This window comes from Melanerpes formicivorus, unplaced genomic scaffold, assembly GCF_026170545.1.
Source record: "Melanerpes formicivorus ecotype bairdi unplaced genomic scaffold, bMelFor1.0.p_v2 SCAF_10, whole genome shotgun sequence".
NCBI lineage: Eukaryota > Metazoa > Chordata > Aves > Piciformes > Picidae > Melanerpes > Melanerpes formicivorus.
This window is the reverse complement of record NW_027142362.1, coordinates 12367447-12388854: the sequence shown is the minus strand read 5'-3', so window position 1 is coordinate 12388854 and position 21408 is coordinate 12367447. Positions and strand designations below refer to the sequence as shown.

The 21408-nt window shown below is 38.4% G+C and overlaps 1 protein-coding gene across 1 annotated transcript in view; it reads left to right on the top strand.

The window, feature by feature from the left end:
• The window catches only part of TRPM7 (transient receptor potential cation channel subfamily M member 7), a 59395-nt gene extending 40519 nt beyond the window's left edge, over window positions 1-18876 (top strand). The window contains exons 20-40 of the mRNA XM_068143728.1: window positions 297-425; window positions 1176-1460; window positions 2587-2761; window positions 3278-3410; window positions 4102-4286; window positions 5112-5244; window positions 5714-6429; window positions 8504-8580; window positions 9433-9492; window positions 10901-10982; window positions 11375-11445; window positions 11717-11754; window positions 12458-12483; window positions 12751-12801; window positions 12886-12951; window positions 13571-13854; window positions 14193-14275; window positions 14628-14833; window positions 15888-15939; window positions 16031-16137; window positions 17220-18876. Of these exons, the coding sequence (XP_067999829.1) occupies window positions 297-425; window positions 1176-1460; window positions 2587-2761; window positions 3278-3410; window positions 4102-4286; window positions 5112-5244; window positions 5714-6429; window positions 8504-8580; window positions 9433-9492; window positions 10901-10982; window positions 11375-11445; window positions 11717-11754; window positions 12458-12483; window positions 12751-12801; window positions 12886-12951; window positions 13571-13854; window positions 14193-14275; window positions 14628-14833; window positions 15888-15939; window positions 16031-16137; window positions 17220-17350 (3090 nt within the window). The 3' untranslated portion in view covers window positions 17351-18876. The remainder of the gene's footprint in view (window positions 1-296; window positions 426-1175; window positions 1461-2586; window positions 2762-3277; window positions 3411-4101; window positions 4287-5111; window positions 5245-5713; window positions 6430-8503; window positions 8581-9432; window positions 9493-10900; window positions 10983-11374; window positions 11446-11716; window positions 11755-12457; window positions 12484-12750; window positions 12802-12885; window positions 12952-13570; window positions 13855-14192; window positions 14276-14627; window positions 14834-15887; window positions 15940-16030; window positions 16138-17219) is intronic.
• Window positions 18877-21408: the final 2532 nt, after the last annotated feature.

Genomic DNA, 21408 nt, shown 5'->3' with positions numbered 1-21408 from the left:
TTATTAGCCTAAAGTGTTCGTGCACAGCTTGCTTTAAATTGCCGCAAAAGAAACTGAATTTTGTATCAAAGGAAAGCTAACTGTAATAAGAACCAAGTAAATAGATCATTACAGCTATTTTTCCTCTTCTAAGAAAATGTTTATGTTCCCTTATAAATAACAACTTCTCAGCTTAAATGGATAAATACCATACTATAATCCTACTTGAAGCTTTTATTGTGTACCACATCAAAAGATTCCATGCACTTCTATAAAGAAGTAATTCTACATATAATTTTCATTGGTTTTGTTTCTAGTTGGCTTACTTGGGATTCCTCATGCTCTACACATTTGTGGTTCTTGTGAAAATGGAAGAGTTGCCGTCTGTGCAAGAGTGGATTGTTATTGCTTACATTTTCACATCGGCAATTGAGAAAATTCGTGAGGTTTGCTTGTAACAATCTGTCATTTGAGTTGGGTTTTGGTTGGTTTGTTCTGGTGGGGTTTTGGGGGTGTTGGTTTGTTTGGTTTTGTTTCTTGTGGGGTTTTCCTATTGGTATTTTTTGGTTTTGTCAATTAAAACAATATGCTTTAAGCTGTTCATAAACAAGATGGCCTAAGAGGCTTCAGGCATCAGAGCAGACAATGCTATATCTTTATCTTAAACTTTGGTATAGGCTGCTAATTTCAATACCAGTGTTACTTGGCCTGGTTGGTCTTTGCTTACTTTTCTTCTGTTTCCAATGGGGAAGAGATGGAGATGATTTTTTTTTTTTTATTTTTTTTCCCCTTCTAACTGTCAAGGAACTAACGATGACATTTTGGTCTCCTTTTGGTTTGGTTTGGTTTGTCTTTGGTTGTTGTGGAGTTTTGGGTGTGGGGTGTTTTTTTTCTGTAGCCCACTGCCCTTTTTGTAACAGTAAGTCCCTACACACACACACACCCCCCTCCCCCCCATTATCAAAAAAGAATCCAAACCACAAATACCTCTGTAAATTGTTCAGGTGAAAGGAAACCTGTATCTGTGTCCTTGTGGTGAAGGTGATGATGGTCTTAATTTCTCAATGCAAACCAAATTACTGCTTTTGAACAGATACTTTGTTTTTGCAAGCATACAAACGTTAGTGATTCACGTATTTCAGTGTTAGTCCGTGTCCAATGAAAGTGAGCAGACCTGACTTCTCTTTTTATTGCAGATTTTTATGTCAGAAGCTGGGAAGATAAATCAGAAGATTAAAGTGTGGTTCAGTGATTACTTCAATATCAGCGACACAGTTGCCATTGTCACTTTCTTCATCGGGTTTGCATTAAGATTTGGAGCGAAAGGGAATTTTGGTGAAAATACTTACAGAGAAAATTATGTCTTTGTTGCTGGAAGAATAACCTATTGTCTCAATATCATTTTTTGGTATGTGCGATTACTGGATTTCCTAGCTGTGAATCAGCAGGCTGGCCCTTACGTTATGATGATTGGGAAAATGGTAAGGACTACTTTGGCAGTGGATTTCTTGTTTTCCCCCAATTGAAATATGTGTTTTCTTACTGCATCCATTCGCAACTTATCTCGAAGTTTTACTTGGAAAAAGATTGCTTATCCTGGTGTCAGAATCTCAGTGTGCAGAATTTGCTAGCTGCAATGTAACTAGATGTATTTTGAAAACAAGTTTAGGAGATTTCCTCTCTTCTAGAGTTTTCTCTAAACTGCTTTGTATACAGCACACAATCCCTTTGCTAATCCAGCTGTGTTTTTTTTTTCCTTCAATTTTCTTCCCTTTACTTACGGGGGGGGAAGAAGGCTTGCGGCCTTCCCCTCGACACTCGTAGATCTGTAAAAGGCTAGCAAATCATCCTTCTCCGGTCTGTTTTCTTCTTAGATGTCAAGAGACTTGAATGAATAACACAATGCCTTTTTTCTTGATTCATCTAGCATTGCTTTCCTTTTGAATCTGAGATTTATTTATAGTCTTTTTTTTCTTGCCTTTGCACTCTCTAGTGTAAGACTTCTGTGTCCTAAAGCACCTTTGAGTTTTGTGCTATGCAAAAGTGGGAACAGGTTGTCAGTGAGCAATAGTAAATACTGAAAAAGGTGTATTAAGGCTTGAGAACTGTATATATGAAGGTGGAAGGGGTATTTATTTTCTTCTCCCATAAAATGGTCTCACAAATTTGAATGCTTTGAAATTAAGGCATCAAATTGCTCATTTTTCACTTTCATTTCTTCCAAGAGGCGTAGGTTCAGTGTTTCAGCCTTGGAAAAACCACCTCTGCATTTTGTGCTGTTGAGTGTGTTTAGGGAGGAATATTGCTCTTTTTGAGCTGCTGCTTATCCACATAATACCTATTTGAGTTACAAAGGAAGTAGTCCCCATTCCCTTTAGTCAAGGATACTGAATGCCTTGTAAGAAAGGACAGGAACCCCCCCAAATTTTTCTTGCAAGGTTTTAGTTACGTAAGAAAGTTTTCTGACAATCTGTATTTCTTAAGCTCTTTTCCATATGTAGTACATAGAAATCATCAAGCTTGCACTGTCACTGCAGAATAATTGTGAAATCATAGTTCTGACCTTGTGGGTTAATTGCCCTTTTTTTTTGTTGTTGTTGTAAACAGGTGGCCAACATGTTTTACATAGTGGTGATTATGGCGCTGGTACTGCTTAGTTTTGGTGTTCCCCGGAAAGCAATATTGTATCCTGATGAAGCACCCTCTTGGGCTCTTGCTAGAGATATTGTGTTTCATCCATACTGGATGATTTTTGGTGAAGTGTATGCCTATGAAATTGATGGTAAGACCCTGCAATTTTGAAAGCTATTAGAGAGAAAATTTTGTCTTGTCAAGATCTTAGGAAATTCTAATTTTACTAAATTAAACGCCCAAAATTATTGACATTTGATTCTATTAATTGGATTATCCCTTCCCTGTGGGCTGCAGGTGGATAACTGACTTGACTTTTCTGTTATCTTTCATAAAGCTCAAATGGCCTAGAATAAAGACTCTTCTTAATCACATTCTCTCACAAGGCATGATTTTGAAATTCCCCCACAGCTGTCAAGACAAAAGTTTTAGCTCTGGTTGTGTATTGTGCTTTTTAAAAACCCAGTAGTTTGATAATGCTACAGTTAAACTGCCTGCCAGATTTTTTTTACTATATTTCTAAGTGCATGGAGATATTTGTAACTGCAGAAGCTGTACATGATAGTTGGTTGTTGTAGTCTTTAGAAAAATTAAAAAGATCACTTAATAAACAGTGCATATTTACTCCTGTCTTTTTACTCATATCTTTTCTTCCCCCCTCACATAGTATGTGCAAACGATTCTGATGAAAATGTTGCTCATCTCTGTGGCCCAGGAACATGGCTGACCCCGTTTCTTCAAGCTGTCTACCTCTTTGTACAGTACATAATTATGGTTAATCTTCTTATTGCATTTTTCAAGTAAGTATATGGAAGTTGTTAATTTTTAATGATCCTTTTGTATTTCACTGCAATAAGATGACAGAATAAGAACTGATGCAGGTTGAGAGCAATGTCTCTTTTTCAGAGAATGAAATTGTTTCTTCATCTGTATGTTGACTTACGTTCCTAAATTCATTGAACATTCTCTAGTTGATGGAGATGAATTGTTGTAAGATAAATTCTTCTACAGTTCTCTGCAAGTGTTTGATTTATAGAAGTAGCTCACTAGCAGTGAAGAGTGGCGTGCTGCAGCATTAATGTTATACTTGAAATTGGATCTCCTACAACCTTCAATACGCACCAAGTACTTTGTAACGTGGCACTTGAAACTGATGTATATCTGAGGAAAGTTAGTGAGATGCTACCAGATGAGAGAATTTTTAAAACTGTCTCCTTGTTTTGGATCATGATGTTTTCTTGAATGTGTTTCTGACTTCTACTAGAATGATTTTGCAGTAAAAACAAATATGCTCTTGTGTCTATCTTAACTAGGTTCAGAATTGTTATCAAAGTGTTAAAAAAAACCACCACCACCAACAACAACAACAAAAAACCCACAAAAAACACCCCAAAAAACACCTCCAAACAAGAAAACAACCCCAAACACCACTCACCCCCCAGGCCCCCAAAACCCACCTCAATGTGTTAATGTTTTTGTGTTTTATTTCAGCAACGTGTATTTACAAGTCAAGGCAATTTCAAACATTGTGTGGAAGTATCAACGCTATCATTTCATTATGGCCTACCATGAAAAACCTGTTCTGCCTCCACCACTTATTATTCTTAGCCACATGGCTTCCCTGTTCTGTTGCATATGTAAAAGAAGAAAGACAGACAAGACTTCAGATGGGCCAAGTATGAACCCTTGTTATCCAAAAAATTGCAGTACCTTTTAAAAAATGTGATTAAAGCAAACTGTCAGGAAAATGCTATGTTGTTTCGTTTAGTAATAGGTATGGTTGTTTGCCTTTAAAAATATAATAGTCTCAAAGAAGTTGAAGTAGGTCTTGATTTTCCATGTTTTTGATATTCATAGATTCATGGAATGGTTTGGTTTGGAAGGGACCTTAAAGATCATCTAGTTCTCAACACCCTGCTATGGGCAGGGACATGTCCCACTAGACCAGGTTGTTCAAGGCCTCTAATTCTCTTCAAGTCTCCACTGTTTTTTTTTGAAGGGTGAAATCCATAACCCCTGGAAGTCTCCACTAAAACTAATTTATGACAAAGCCAAACAAATGGAATGAGATTAGAATTCCTCTTAGTATTAATGGAGGAAGAATCGTCTTTTTGTCAATACTTCTGTTCTTACAGGAAAGCCTTTGAAAATTTAGAAAGAGGGGGAAAAAGTGTTCTGCAGATCTTAAAATCCAACTAAGGGGTCTAACTTCTGCCTCAAATTAAAAAGAACTGGAGGGTAGGGAGCATAAAGAATGATAATATTGTGCACAGATCCTCTCAAAATTACTTTTTTTTTTTTTAAAGATGAAATCTTTGACCTTGAGCTGTTGAGAATGGAAGGGCCTTAGGTGGCACTGTGATTTTTTTGTTATTGTTAGTTACATTTTGTTTTCATTTTTTATTTTTAACACCCTTTGTGAAGTTGTAAGTATTAGTTTTCAGCACCTGTGCTACTTCACTGCATATCCATCTTCTTAACTCTGTTTCATCTCTCTTTAGAACTCTTCCTGACAGAAGAAGATCAAAAGAAACTTCATGATTTTGAAGAGCTCTGTGTGGAGATGTATTTCAATGAGAAGGATGATAAATTTCATTCGGGAAGTGAGGAAAGGATTCGTGTCACATTTGAAAGGTAGAACATCTACAAATAAATTTTATGAATAGAGAAGCTTAGAACTTTTGCAGGTTTTTTTAAAATGTGCTTTAAGGAGGGTACAATACAGATCAAGAAACTCTGCAGACTTGAAGTCATGTCTTTCTGTTTCTGTAGAGAAACTTAATGTGATTATTGATGCTTCCTGATTTGTAGCAGCACCCAGTAAGATGAGGCAATTGTGTTATTTTGTTTCAAATGATGTTTTAGTGCACTGATGCATTTGAAAGAGTGCTGCAAGCCCTCCGTTGATGTGTATGTTAATCCTTTGAGTCAAAAATTAATACAAATGTATTATAAACCTAGTGGAATACTATAGTGGATGCTATCTTGACATTTCAGGGGGCTTTTATCCTTATTAAATGGGCAGAAAGAGTTGCAATGATGTTTGTTTTGCCTACTGAGAAAAATGTCTTTCATAGCTGCTTCCTAATTTGATTTTTCTTAGGGTGGAACAAATGTGCATTCAGATAAAGGAAGTTGGTGATCGCGTCAACTACATAAAACGGTCATTGCAGTCTTTAGATTCACAGATTGGCCACCTGCAGGACCTCTCCGCTTTAACTGTGGATACTCTGAAAACGCTGACTGCACAGAAAGCTTCAGAAGCTAGCAAGGTTCATAATGAAATCACACGGGAATTGAGCATTTCAAAGCATTTGGCACAAAACCTCATTGAGGATGGCTCTCTGAGGTCTTCTGTGTGGAAAAAGCACAGCATTGGAAACGTCTTTGGTTCTTTTCCACAAGGAGGCCTTGAAAGTAATAATGCTTTGCTCTCTAACATTGCTCCACGGGATGAAAAAGAAGTTCAACATAAGACAATTGGTCAGGAGTTAGCTCTAGTTCCCCGAAGAGAAGACATAAACTTTCAAGAGGCAGGTTCCTCAGGCAGTGCCTTATTTTCAAATGCTGTTTCTCCTCCAGAACTTCGCCAACGAATACAGGCTGCAGAGATCTCAAAATCCGCTAGTAAAAGTAAAAGATTAGGCAATTCATCCAACAGCATGCCTCATGTAACATCCCCAACAGCTAAGTTTTTTGTTAGCACTCCATCTCGGCCCAGTTGCAAAAGTCAGCTGGATTCTTCAGCAAAGCGTGAAGAGACTGTTTTCTCTAAGGCTACAGAAGGAGATAATAATGTAGAATTTGGTGCATTTGTGGGTAAGTATAACAAAGTAGATTCTGAATGTCCTGAAGTCGTTATTAGCTGCTCTTATCCTCTTGCTTCTGGCTCTGCTTGCCTTGCTTTCACCCAACCTTGTGTTGAAAATGGAGGATACATTAATTGTGGTTTTATTCATGATGAGAGTGACACTAATGATAACTACAGCTGCAGAGTTGACAAATGTGATCACCAGTTCTCTGTCAGCTTAACGAAGAACAACCCCAAAATGAAGTTCTCTTTGTCAACTGGCGACTTGACATCAACAGTCAGCTGCAGCGGCTTACGTGGAAAATTGAATATTAAAGATGAACTTTCCAAAAGTCAACATGTCCATGCAATGGAACTACAAACCCAAGATTTATGTTCTAACATCCTTATGGGACTACTTCATAAACTGTGGACCAAATCTAAGCCACAAGGTTTGACTTATCAAGAATTGTATAGTATTTTGGGTGTATTCCGGTTGCAGGTGACTTTATTCTACCAATTTGCTCTGCTTTTTTTTGCTTTTAACAACTCTAATTTCCCTATGTTGCTTGAGTGTTTTTAACTTAATTTACCATTTCTTTATAATTCTGTCATATAGACAATATTTTTCTGAAAAACATTAGCCAGTTGTTGAGTAGTGTTGTGCAATTAGCAGCTCTACAACTTGGTATGGGCATTGTAGACAAACTTTTTGTGCCTCGTTATAAAGCTCCTACCTTGTCGTGGCATAAATCAGAAATATTGTCTATTTCTCAACATAATTACAGAAGACTTCTTAGGCTGATGGAATCCTGGACAAATATCTTTGTGGTATCTATCTGTGTCAAGCTGAGGGATCCTCCTGTGTTTCTAAACACTGTTAAGACACTGGGATCTTCCACTGTTGCCTAGACTAATATATCTTTAGACAGTTCTAAAGTCCTTTTATTAAATACAGCACTATGCCTCCTCTAAAGTTTTGCTTAAAAGTAAAAAGGTGCACATTTTTGGTTAGTTATCTCCATATTTGAGCAGTAAAACAGTGGCAGATTCATTGCAAAACACAGGTGTGGGTGTACTAACTGGTTTCTGTAAATTGGATGATGCTTAAAGTACACTTAGTGTATAGCAGATCATCACGATCTGGAATTGTCAGGTTGTGTGCAGAGGTGGTGTCTTGCCTTAGTTCAGGGATGTTTCAGTGTTTTCCAAAAGTTTGAGGATGTAAAAATTGAAATATTTAGACAAGGGTTTATTCTACTGCTCTGAAACATGGAGTTTTAAGATGTTCCCTACATGCACTAGCATTTTTAGATCCATGTGTGCATGGCAAGACCATCTACACGTTTGTACAGGCACTAGCAATTGGTTTATAATTTCCGTATGGTTTAAGCAAAGAATACCTTTTTTTTTAGATACAGAAAGCAAGACTGAACAAATAATGGACAGTGATTGTATAACTCTTACCTAATCTTTGAATGTACTTCACCACTAATAACTTTGATTACTAACTATACTTATTTTACTGGAGCCAAATTTTTTGTGTATGGTCCTCTTGACATCTCTAGCATTTAGAATATACTTTTCATTCTCCCTGTTCACACTTCATAAACCTTGTCATACAGTGCAGCTTTCCATTGTGAAGCCAAGTAGATTTTCATGCATTACAAAGCCATGTGTTGGTGAAATTGGGTTTTTTTTTACAACGGGGAGGATGAAGGGTATGTTGTAAAAGCTACCTCGAGGAAGCTGTCTGCTTTTCCTTCATTTGGTCACATGCACATTAAAATACTGTAATTCTGACTGCCTTGTTCCTTTCACATGAGGAGCATAAGCTTGACCAAAATTTTTAAATGTCAGTTTTACTTTCTGAGTTGTGGTAATCCTCTCTTTAATGTGGGAAAAGCAGTAGTTTCATATTAATATTTCGTTGCACTGATTTTCTGTTTCAGTGTTTTGTAAATTCTTCTGTAGTGCAAACAGGCACGCAGAACTTAGGTGGTTTGTAACTCTTGGCTATGGTGATGCAAACTGTTGGCATGGTCAGAACATTGGAGGTTGCCTTTGATTTTGAATTCTCTTTTTGAATTCACTGTGTCAAAGGTCACAGAGACAGCATGGAGTTAACGCGGTTTAAAGAGGCAGCAAGCAAAATTAAAGACAGAAGTGCTGATATCGAGGTAAGTATGGAAGACTTTTCTGTCAAACATCTTAATGGGGAATCATTACTTTTTTTTAACTGTAGTTGCTCAATATGTTTTGAATAAGTCATAAGAGCAAATATAATCAAAGAACTTGCAAAACACAGCCTGGAAGGAATGTTACCTGGTTTACGATTTAAACCAAGTAAAATTGAGTGAAAACTCCTGCAACCTTCAGTACACACCAAGTACTTCGTAACATGGCACTAAAGAAATGTTAAACAAGACCTGATGTGATGAAAGCTGACTACAACTGTGAATTGAGATAAAATTATGTATCACCATTAGTGTGTAGTGAAACATTTGACACTTACAAATGTAAAGATTAGCATTTTGGAAGATTTTGGTGACCTTCCGTGATATCTTACAGGGAATGGTGATAGTGTATAGTGTGTTTTAAAGTGGCAAAAACTGTTCATTGTGCTTCTGAGAGGAAAAGACCTTTCTAATAAAGTTGTCATGAACTGAAATGATGCATAATTTTCATTTTATTGAAGTAGAATAAAAATAACTACATGCAAAGGGATTAATCATTACAAACCCATCCTCCGAGTTGAAAAGTATGTATAAAAAGGCAAGTTTTCTTACTCTAACTGTTTAAGTTAGTAAATAGAAGTTAAAATTTGCAGTTACCCCTTATTTGGTGGAGAATCTCACTTGAGGCTTGCATTATGACCATTTTCAGTGTCTGTATTTAGTTGAGTTGCTTGTTGTGGACTTCCTGAACACTACAACGTGTGACCAAAACCCCTGTTGTTTGTGTGTTTATTTTTGGCATGGGGTTTTTTTGGCAATAATGTTTACAGTTTGTATTGGTTTGGTTTTTAACAGGAGCAACAGGAAGACTTCAAAAAAGCTATATTGGAGGGCATGGACACAACCAGACTTCAAGTAAGTAAAGAATATTTGTTTGCTAGAGACATTACTTTCACCACATATTTGATATATTCTTTACTTTGAAGACAGGGAATTCTGTTTTCTGTCATTATATGTAAGTGAAAACTGGTGATGATTTTAAAAAGGGGAGGGGAAAAGAAAAGGCAAGTTGTACAGTTGAACCTTTGTACAAATACATCGAGGAGGTATTCATCTGCAAGTCCAAATAGCTCCAGTGTTTGGTACTACTGGGATGCAGACTTCAGCAGCATTTCCAGATAGTACTACTGTTCTTAAACCCTGAGTAATAGAGCTGTCCCATCTTAACTGGTAGGACTGTTTTCATTCTTAGCTTTCATGTAGACACTGCAGATATTGATTATAAGATGCTGAAAATCTAAGCTGACTATAGAAATGCATATTTATCTAAAGTGTTCAGAAGATACATTCTGTGTTGCATTCCAGTGAAGTACTTATGCTGGGGGATGTAAAGAAATAGTCTTTCTTGTGTGTGTATATGCACACATACGTACACACTAGACATGCAAGTACAGATACACATTTTGGACACATGGATAAACATAGGGGGGTGAGTGTGTGTATGTGTTTAGAGGTCTATGATTCCTAAGAGCTAAGGGTGACATTTCCTAACTATTAAAAATCTTGGAATCAAAAGCAGGACACTGCATTCTGAATTCAAGATTGTGAAGAATAGAAACCCTAGAATTTTACCTTCTTACTCAGATAACCATTGGAATTGATAGGCTGGTCATGAGGAATGCTCCAGCCCTCTGCCACTCTACATGCAATTGTAGTTTGTGATGAAGCAGCTTTTCTTCTTTTATGCAAGAGAAATATTTGTTGCCAAAAGCTGACCACATCAGTAGCTAATCCAGAGAATCTGTAATTATTATTAAGGAATACGTCCGTGAGGAAATTGCTGTCATAAAATGTAGGGGGTTACGTGGCATGTCATCATAGGATTTTATTCCTGTTTTCAGTGGGTTGAAATAACATGAACCAGAGCCATACTGAATGAGAATTGATAGCTAGTAAAATGCATGTGACAATTTGGTGCTTATAGAGATCCAGTGTGATGTGTATTTCTGTAGTTTATTGTGATACTCCCTTTAAAAGAAATGTTTCAGTGTGAGTCAGTAGTCCTAATGTGCACCTGAAAAATATTAGAGCTGATGGCTATTGTGGAGAGCATTTTAACTGAATTCTGCACTCAACTTTTACATTTCTGTACTTCATATTTGAGGTACATCCAGAAGTACAAAAAAACTTAATAAAAATCCTAGATAGTCCTAGAAAAGAGAACTGGGCAGGTTGTATGTCAAGAGGAGTAGTTGAAAACAATGACAATGGTGACTAATGGTATGTGGTTGATTGTTTTGTTTGTGTTGGTTGATTTTCCTAGGGTCTTCAAAGTAACTGTGGTCTAAGACAATCTAGTTCTTGTGGTGGGTTTACTGATCCTCTGGGAGTCCATTCAGAACAAAGTAAGTATTTCACCTTTTCAGGTGATCTAATTTTCTCTCTCCCTTGTCTTGACAATGCATATTCCAAGAAGATAACAAGAAAACACAAAAAGCATCTTGAAGTATTTTCATGGCTAATGCTACTCGTATCTGCTCTTGTGGCTCATTGTGGTTCTTCTGGTCATGCTGGCTTAACTCTGTTACTGTGTATTTGCCACAGATAGCTGAAGTCATAAAAATCTAAATGATACAGTCAGGACCCTGCTGGAAACTTGTGCAGCTCAGACAGTTGTACATCAGGCTTTTTTAGGAGCGCCTCATCAAGCAATCAGATGCTTGCTGTATTAGGAAATGGGCAAGTAACAATGACATGTGCCATTCTTTGTCCAGTTACAAATCTCTTTCTTTTGTAGTGCACAGCAAGAGCAGAAGGCCATCAAATGAAGATGCTCAACAAGTAGACTCTACAGCAGCCTTACTGACGGTTTGTATCTGCCTTTATTGTTGTTGCTAAGCAGAGCTAGAAACTGAAAAAATGAAGAAGAAACTGTGGAGAGAGTCACACTGGTTTGTACCTCAGTTGTATTTCAGTCTTTATTCAACTGCAGTTCAGCGCAGCTTGCCAAAGGATTTCCAATAAACAGGAAGTACTGCAGGGTCTTAAAAACCATTACCACTCAACCTCCTACTGAATGGACTATGTTTTCATTACAAAAGTAAAACCTTACTTGTTTTCCCTCTGCTTTGTTTTAAAGGATTGGTTACAAGGTAGACCTTCAAACAGCGGTCAAATGTAAGTAAGCTTTCTGCTAACTGAGCAATCTTTATTACTCTGTAGCTTGTTTTTCTTTTATTGTCTTTGGCTATAGTGTTACTCAGTATTGTTCATGTAATGAAAAAACAAGGTTTAAGGGCATTTTTTTTTCCCCTCTCCTAATGAATAACTGAATGTGTTCCCTGGAATGCTGCGACAGATTCTATTTAGATTAATGGGGTCACATGTCAGAGGGCAAAACATGCCCTTAAATGAAAATTACTATGTCGACACTTATTAAGGAGCTAGCTTCCTGGTAAAGGTCTTTACCCAACCTTGCAAACTGTAAACCTTCTCTGAAATTGCACAGAATTTGCACTTGTTAACAATTATTCCCTGAGTTAGCTGTTAAAGCCATTACCTCGTTAATCTGATAACAGAAGGGTAAGCTGTTGTGAGCAAGTTTTAATTAAAGCACCTCTGTGGGAATGAGCTCTTGTGATGCAAACTTTGCATAATGTGGTACGTGACTTGGTGGTATTTAAAGTGTAGCTCTGAAACCATGAGCTTAGTTAACAGCCTTCCATTACTGGTTTGTAATTAAGAAACCTGTGCTGCCCTTGAAAAAAATAGGATGAAAGTGGTAGGGTGAGGTTAACAAGGTGCCTTAGGATGATGTGTCAAAATCGGTGAATACAGAGTTTCTAAGAAGCAGTGACTGTTGTTTTGTGGCATTTCACAGGTCATCTGAAGAAGATGCACTGAATGGTAAGATGGTTTCTGCTATAAACAAGGTGGGAGCTTTCCATAAAAGCAACTCTTTGGGTCTATTTTTTAATAAATAGTATGCTATTAAGCACCACATTATTTCCCACCCTGAGGTATTGAAGGACTAAGCTCAATAATGCACTTTCTGCACAGCAAAACTTTTTCAAACTTGAAATACTTGGAAAGTGTCCTTTGCACGTGGCAACTTCAATACACACTGCAGGGAACAAGCAGTATCTCTTGTGGGTTTTTTTTAATCTCTTTCAGGCATTGCTTCTCCTTTCAAGCCTATCATGGATATAAATTACTATTACTCAGGTCAGTCCTTGTACTAATGTTCATATTTTTAATGATGTTTAATTAGATCCTTAAACTTTAACAAATGCTGCAATTTCCCTCTAGCTGTAGAAAGAAATAACTTGATGAGATTATCACAGAGTATTCCATTCACTCCTGTGCCTCCAAGAGGTAAGAATTTGTGCTTTCAAGAGGTAAGAATTGTACTTCTTGTGGCTGGTTCAGTATGGCCTCTTGGGGAAGACACCAAAAGTAGTCCCTGTACAAATTCCTTCTAATATAGAAAGATCAAGCCAAATTTAACAGCTGATCACAGCAAGTGTGAAACTAAAGTCTTAGTTGACTAAAAAAAGTCTGAAGTCGATCTGTAAAATATAATGACTATGACACCTTTTCTAGGGCAGCTCACTTGAGCATGAAATCTAGATCTAATTGTGGTTGTCCTCAGAAATGGTGATAGAGTGATGTATATACATTGTATTAACACTTTTTGTGACAAACTGTTGTGGAAGGATTCTTTTGTCTTGACTCAAAGTCTAAACAAAATGTATTCGGTGTTCTGTTTGGACAATGCCCTTAATAGCTCTAATAAGGAGAACCAAACTGCTGTAGTCTGTTCTGTTTGAAAGAAGCTGGAGAAAGGGTCTTCCCAATGAGTGGTTTAAATGTTTTCATTAATTCAGGGTGTTAATAATTCATATTGTAGCATGTTGAAAGGAAAGAAACTGTAGGTTTTCAGTTCGTTTTAAACCTGGACAAGGCAGTAACTGCTTTTTGTGTTGTAACACAGGTGAGCCAGTCACCGTGTATCGCCTTGAAGAAAGCTCTCCCAACATCTTGAACAACAGCATGTCTTCCTGGTCACAGCTGGGACTCTGTGCTAAAATTGAATTTTTAAGTAAAGAGGAGATGGGAGGAGGTTTACGTCGAGCTCTTAAAGTAGTGTGCACATGGTCAGAATATGACATCCTGAAATCAGGACATCTCTATATCATCAAGTCTTTTCTTCCCGAAGTTGTGAATACTTGGTCAAGCATTTATAAGGAGGACACTGTGTTACATTTGTGCTTAAGAGTAAGTTTTAGCCATGTCAATTATTAAACATAGACAGGCATTGTATAATAAATGTGAATTCCCCACTCCAAAAACTAGGATATGGTTTAAAAGAAGGAAGTTAGTCTGGGGTTCCGTATGAACCCTTCTGTGTGAGCTAAAGGGTTTAACAACTCTGCTCCAGCAGAGTTTACTTAATCACAAAGCTCAAATTCTTAAAATGTAGACATAATTTAAAGAGCAAGTAGTTTGTTACTCTGTCTTGGGGGGAGAGACCCTTACTGTTGCTGCTGCCTTTTTGGCTCCTTAACGTTTCCTGTCACACAATGCAGCTAATGACATACGGGTTTGAATTGTAGGAAATTCAGCAGCAGAGGGCAGCACAGAAGCTCACCTTCGCTTTCAATCAAATGAAGCCCAAATCCATTCCATACTCTCCAAGGTGAGTGTATTTCATCATCATCATCATCCTCCTCAAATGGCTTGAGTTAAGCTTCCCTTATGTTGCATGCTTTTGACAGAGAGGAGTGGCTCCAGGGTTGTTAAGAGACGGATCAAATATTAAGGTACTGCTACGTGTGTGTGTCTTAGAGCATTACTGTGAATGTGTTAAGCAGAATTACCCTTGGCAGTATTCACTGATACTTTTTGCACTAATTCTAGCTTAGTGTGATAATATAAATGACTGTCATAATAGTTTCAAATTACTAGTCAATTGAATAAAAATGTAGTAGCAATGATGTATTTGCCATTTATTGTGGAAATACATAATCATTAAGTATGATTTTTACTAGGTTCCTGGAAGTTTTCCTCTTATATTGCCATTCTGCTGGCCAGTGGTTTGCAGTTGAAGAGTGCATGACTGGAGAATTTAGGAAGTACAACAACAATAATGGTGATGAAATAATTCCAAGTAACATGCTGGAAGAGGTTATGCTAGCTTTCAGCCATTGGACATATGAGTATACAAGAGGAGAATTGCTGGTGCTAGATCTGCAAGGTAATTCCCTCATTTTGAATGTGGGGTGGGGGCCAAGGTAGATGTAAATAGCTTTTCTCTTGTGATGGTGTTTTATTAAGAATTCATATACCTGTAATAAATAGCAACTTTATTTAGTGCATCTCAGTCTAGTTAATTTGGATCTATGACTGTTTTATTTAATGATAGAATCACAGAGTCATTTGGATTGTAAAGGACCTTTAAGATCACTGAGTCTAACTGGTAATAGGGCAGGGCCAAGTTCACCACTGAACCATGTCCTGAAGCACCACATCTCCACAGCTTTTGTATACCATGAGCAATGGTGACTCAACCATTTTCCTGGGCAGCCTGTACCAGGGCTTGACGAATTTCCCTGTGAGGAAATTTTTCCTAATGTCTAACCTAAACTTTCCCTGGCACAACTTGAGGCAGTTTCTTCTTGCCCTGTTGCTTGTTACTTGAGAGAAGAGTCTGTTCCCCACCGGGCTGCAGCCTCCTTTCAGGTGCTTGTAGAGAATGAAAAGCCTTTTCTCCAGCCTAAGTCAACCCAGTTATTTCAGGCACTTCTCACAAGACTTTTCTAGACCCTTCCCCAGTTTTGTTGCTTTAATATGGCATTAAATCTTCTGCATAGGGAATATAAACACAAACACTTTTTCCTAACAATATGCACCATAAAAAATGCCTAATCTTTGGCACATTTGTGTATGGTAAGCTGTACTTATCCTGAATTGTGTCTCTCATATTCTGGCTGAGAACCATATAGAAAATTCTGAGACCTGTATAGAAAACTACAGAAAATTCTTGTGGCTAAAAGCTGAAGGTAGGAGTTGCAGGCAGATGTAAAAATAGGTGGAAGACATCTGAGAAGTACAAGGTGCTGGTTTAGAAGGAATGTTTTTAAGGATATGGTTTCACATATAGCATTTGGGTTGGGGTGTTGTTTGGGGTATTTTCTGCTTTTATTCTTGGGGTAGCTGAGCAACCATAGCTAAGGATGTCAGAGCGTTTCAATATGAATGCATTTATGTAACGTATCAGATTTAACTTTTTCTTAATGTGCTGTCTGAAGGTGTTGGTGAAAATCTGACAGATCCCTCTGTGATAAAAGCTGGAGAAAAAAGGTAAGGTGAAAGGAGGATTTGAGTGTTTTGTGATAATTTTATTTGTCACAAAACACACACAGTCCTCCTTTATGTGCACTTTATTTCTAAGGTCACACGATATGGTGTTCGGCCCGGCCAACCTGGGAGAGGATGCAATCAAAAACTTCAGAGCAAAGCATCACTGCAATTCCTGCTGCAGGAAACTTAAACTTCCTGGTATGAGTTGTTGTATTTCGTCTTCTGAGACATTCATGGCACAAAGTGTTGTATGATATGTAATGAAGTAGGTCGCTCTGTGAAAGTGGAATGAGCTGCTTTTAAAGCTATCTGTCATTTTAAGATTAAAAACCAAGATAAAGTAATCAAGACTGTCTGTATCCATATGCAGTCTTTGAGGAAGGGAGAGTAGACTGATCAAGACTTAAGAGGGTACCATATTATAAAGGTTCCTAGGGAAAGCAGGCCAAGATGATGGCAAACCATCAGTCTTTTGAAACAGAACGGTGCTGCTGTTGGTTTTGGTATTTTTTGTTGTGCTGATTTTGTGTGCTGGGACTTTCACTATAACTTGGGGTAGTTCTTCACAGAAAGTGATTGCCCATTGGAATAGACTACCCAGGGAGGTGATGGGGTCAACATCCCTGGAGGTGCTTAGGAAAAGTCTGGATGAGACACTCAGTGCCATGGTCTAGCTGATTAGTTAGAGTTGGGTGATCGGTTGGACATGATCATCTTGGAGGTCTCTTCTAACCTGGCTGATTCTGTGATTTATTCATGTTTTAAAACATGCCTTAAGGCTACAGAAATTCCTTCTGTTCATTCTGTTAGCCTTCAGTTCCAAGTATTTTTTGCACGGAGTATGCTACACTCATCTCAAATCTTGCAATTGCTTCTCTGAATCAGAACAACATAAAGAACGTGCATGATTCCTTCCTGATTCACACCTCTCTTCCAGGTTGTCTGTTGCACGAAGAGAGGTCATTTACTTTAATTTTGAGTTGTAAATTCTGTTAAAATCAAAAGAGGTCATGGAAGGATTCGATTTCCCTGGAAGGCTAACTCAATACTTGCTCTAAAATGTGTAATAAAGTAATTTGAGGTTTCCATTGCTTTGTAAAGAAGAGCTTTAGGCTTCTGTTCACATGTATGATAAAAAGATCCTTTTCTGACACAGTGCACATTGAGAAATTCTGTGTAAACACCTATGCATACCCAGTTCTCTGAAAGACCCTTCATGTCCCATTGATTCTGCTCACTCAAGAAACAGTAACCAACATGACTTCCTTTTGTTTGTGCAGATCTGAAGAGGAATGATTACACGCCTGACAAGATCATATTTCCTCAGGATGATTCCCCTGAATTGACAATTCAGCCTGGAAGCTGCACCAAAGAATCTGATTCAGCTAATTCTATCCGTCTGATGCTCTGATGATGTGACCAAATCACTGGCTTCATCCAAACTTCATGGAATGTCACAAAGTTGTCACTTCTCTTTCCTTCGCTGTAATCAAAAGCAAGATATGTCAAATCAAGGATTGCTGTCTTAAAAAGTGGAATTTTGGCTGGTCCAGTATCTAAGGACCTAGCAGCTTGTGATAACCATCTGCAGAGAACAGCTGGGTGGCTGATGATTTGGAACATGGAATAACGACAAGTATTTCAGATGCTTTTAAAGGGGCTTTTTAGCAGAAGGTTTACTTTGTCTTTTGTTTTGGTTTAGCGGGAGATTTTCTCTCTGTAGTCCTACGGTGTGCAATATGCCTTCAACCAAAAGGATTTTGGTAGTTGATGTTTTTAAGGTAAAGCATTTGTCTGGCAGCCATCTTGCTGTCAGTCAGCAGAAGACAGGAGAAAGCACCTACCTCTGTAATGCTGGAGTATTCTCTGAGTGGTTTTGGAAGTGTTCCACTAGCATTTTATCACCAGATGTCTTTAATCTGGCCTTTTGAAGACGACAGAGCCAAATGAGGTATATATATGTGTGTGTATGTATATATATATCTATAATGCCAGTAGGCTAAAGGTTGAAGGTAGGAACTTGATCTGTCCCAATAGAGAGAAAGTGTCTCCTGAATCAGCATTCAGCTTCAGGGCTTGTATAGCTGTGGGGGTTTTTGTTTGTTTGTTTGTGTTTGTTATTTTATTTCATTGTTTAGTTTTTTTTTGGTGGACTAGAGCCCTAATTGTGCATAATGAAATCTCTTGTTTTATACATTTCAATTTTATCAAGTCATGGTCAGATAGTAACAAAGCCATGGTAGACTGGTGTAATCATCTTTAATAGAAGAAGTAGTGTGTACTGGTCCCAGTAAGTTGCCTTGTCAGAACACAAGTCGGAAGTGCTTTTTCTCCTGCGTGTAGTGACTGCTTCAGAAGTTAGGCCTTCCGAAGAGCTCGTGAAACCAGTGTATCAAACCTGAATGTACACAGAACTTTTAAATGTATTTAAAATCGTGTAGGAAACCCTCTTTACTGTTTAATGCTATTTGTGGTACTTATTTAAGAGAGGCTAGGGTTGGCTATTAGCATTATCTAAAGTACGGGAGATTGCAATGCACCTTCATGCCGGCAACATGTAACTGAACTGTCCCAAATACTGTTGAGCATTCAGCAAGGAGGAAGAGGAACACCACAAAAAAAACCCCAAAACCTGTCCAACTGAAGTTTCATGCTGCGATTTTTTGTTGTTGTTGTTGTTGTTTTTCTTTTCTTTTGTTACATAGGTACTAATTTGTAATTTTTAATTAAAAGGGCAGTGTATGGCTCTACAAATTTTTTTATTCTGTAGTGTATCTTATAGATACAGACCTAAAGGCACGAACACAATAGCTGTTTAAATGGTGTTTTATTGTTTGACAGGGAAAGGTGAAATGTTATAAGGATATAATACTGTATACATTTTGTATATCATTAAATCTTTAAAGAATCTAAAATAAATTTATTCTTGTTTACAGACTCCTGCTGTCTGTCTTGCTCTGGAAGGTTGTTTGGGTGAATTTAAGTTACTCTCTCTCTGGAAAAAGAGAATTTGCTATGCTGGATCAAAGCAGTTGTCCATTTTTGAGGCACCTCAGCTCTGGCTGACACAAGAAGCTAGGAGATAGAGGAAAAATGGAAAACTCTCCTAATAGACAGACATAGGTGATGGGGTTAATGAAACAAAAATATCAAAGCTCGTTACAATGTTGTTCAGAATTAAAAGCTGCTTCTTGGATGCTTGACTGCATCCTCTTCTGTTGCTCTGAGTTTCTCAACTTACACCTTTTTAATTCTAAAGGTTGGGAAAGACCTTGAAGATCATTGAGCCCAACTGTAACCCGACTACCATGATCACTAAACTGTATCGCGAAGCTCCCCATCTACACTCTTCTTGAACACCTTAAGGGATGGCAGCTCCACCACCTCCCTGGGCAGCCTGTTCCAATGCCTCACCAGTCTCCCAGTGAAGAAGTTTTTTCTAATGTCCAATCTAAACCTCCCCTGGCACAACTTAAATCCATTTCCTCTTGCCCTGTTACTAGTTACTTGGGAGAAGAGACCAACGCTTGCCTGGAGGTGCCTCAGGTGTTGTGTAAATGTTAACCATACTCAGGGTATGAAATAGGAAAACCCTTCTGGGAAAATGGTAAGTAAAAGTTTGGAAGCTTTTTGTTGCCTGGCAAATACTTACCAACGCAGAGTTGATTGTCACAACCATTATACCAGTCTCCAGTAGTTTTGCTCATTAACTAAAAAACCAGATGTGACTTCTGTGTGGTGGTGGTGGGGTGTGTTAGTGAGGAGTGTTCCTCTGCCCTTAGACAAAACACCTCCATAGAGGTACAGTCTCAGCCCCATGGAAAAAAAATATGCACTGCATTTCAGTTTCCTGTGCACTCGAACTGAATAAATTTGCAGGAAGAGGCAGGAGTGAATTCCCAGCTAGTGGAAGTTTGCCTTAAACAAGTATTTCAGAGTGGAAAAAAGATGCCTGTGAATATCCTTACATATTGATAATTTGTTAAGTTCTAGGTCTAACCCACAGGATTGAAATTTAGAGTTTGAAGCATTTGAAACTCTTGGTAAAGTCAGTACAAAATTGTAATGCCAGTCACAGGCATGTAGCTCAGATTTTGAAACATCAGGGGGGAAGAGGGTTGCTTTAATAGCTGTTTGCAGGTGGACAGCTTGGGAGACTAATAGCAGTGACAGCACACAAGCTGTCCAAAGAGTGCTGGGAGCTATCCTTTGCTTGAAGCTTAACACAAGATAATTAGGGATTTTTTTTAGATGTCTTCCTGAGCCTCTGCTGTGGATGTTTCTTACTTCCCACATGGTGTGTTAGAAAGGGGGAAAACTGCAGCTCTTCAGTGGGGTATGAAATTCAGAGATCAACTGCACTGCCATTGGCTAATTAAAAGACATTTCTGAGCCACGACCCTTTTTGCCCATGAAAAAACTTCGGTACACCAATAACCTATTTCAGCATGATGTGTTGAGGCAGGCCCATCTTTTTATGGTCCACACCCCTGGGCCTCGCTGCCCTTCCATCAGAGCATAGCAACCACAAACACTAACACAAGTGTGAGTGAGTGTGAGTCAGCCTGAACCCCTGCCCTGTGGAAGAGGTGGGTGCCCAGCTCCTCCCAAGGGTGGTTTGAATAGCACACAGGAAGGAGACAGGCAGGTGTGTGTGTGTGTGTTCCCCTGGAGGAGAACCAACGGAACAGAACAGCATCACACAGCATACCTGTTGCCCAGGTGAGGGTAGCCTGGGCAACGGGATGGGAGAGGCAGCGCACTGCTATTAATGCCATCAAGCTGGAGGCAAGGGGTCGCATATGAAAAAAAGAGAGCAAGGGGCCACCTCCCTGAGCTGGGGCAAGTACAGGCTTCCTGCAAGGCTGCTGGTGGCTTCCCAGCCATCTCCTGTGCCTGACAGTCCCAATGTGTTTTCTTCTGAGTTGGTGCTTCTGAAAGATGGCTGTAAAAGAGGAAGTTAAACGTTTTCTTAGGAGACTAGTCTATAGGTAGAGCTGTCTGGAAATGTCTCTGCTCTTCCTGAAATGTAAAAGGAGACAGTTTGGTAGTTGTTTTATAGAAAATAGATGTCAGCCTGGGAGATCTCCAGAAATAGGAACTTGGGAATGTGTTTTGAGGAAGAAATCACTTTTCTGGTTCTACAGATTATTGAGGTTTCAGAATTCTCCCTCTTTCTGTACCAGAGTAAAGTACAGCCTTTAAAAATCCAAGAATGGCAACACTGGTGAGCGCATCTAGGTTGTGCAGTATGTATTCAGACCTCTCCTGCCTAATTGAGGATGGGGATAGTTTGGTCTAGGATAAACTTGTGCAGCAAGAAAACAAATCTACTAAATACTTTTTAACATGGATTAAGTAACAATCTGTGTTACAAGTCTGAAATAGCAAACTTTATTGTAGTATCTGGGCTATAAGATACGGGGCTAGAAAATACCAAAGTACCAAACCACTGAGGAAATTAATTAT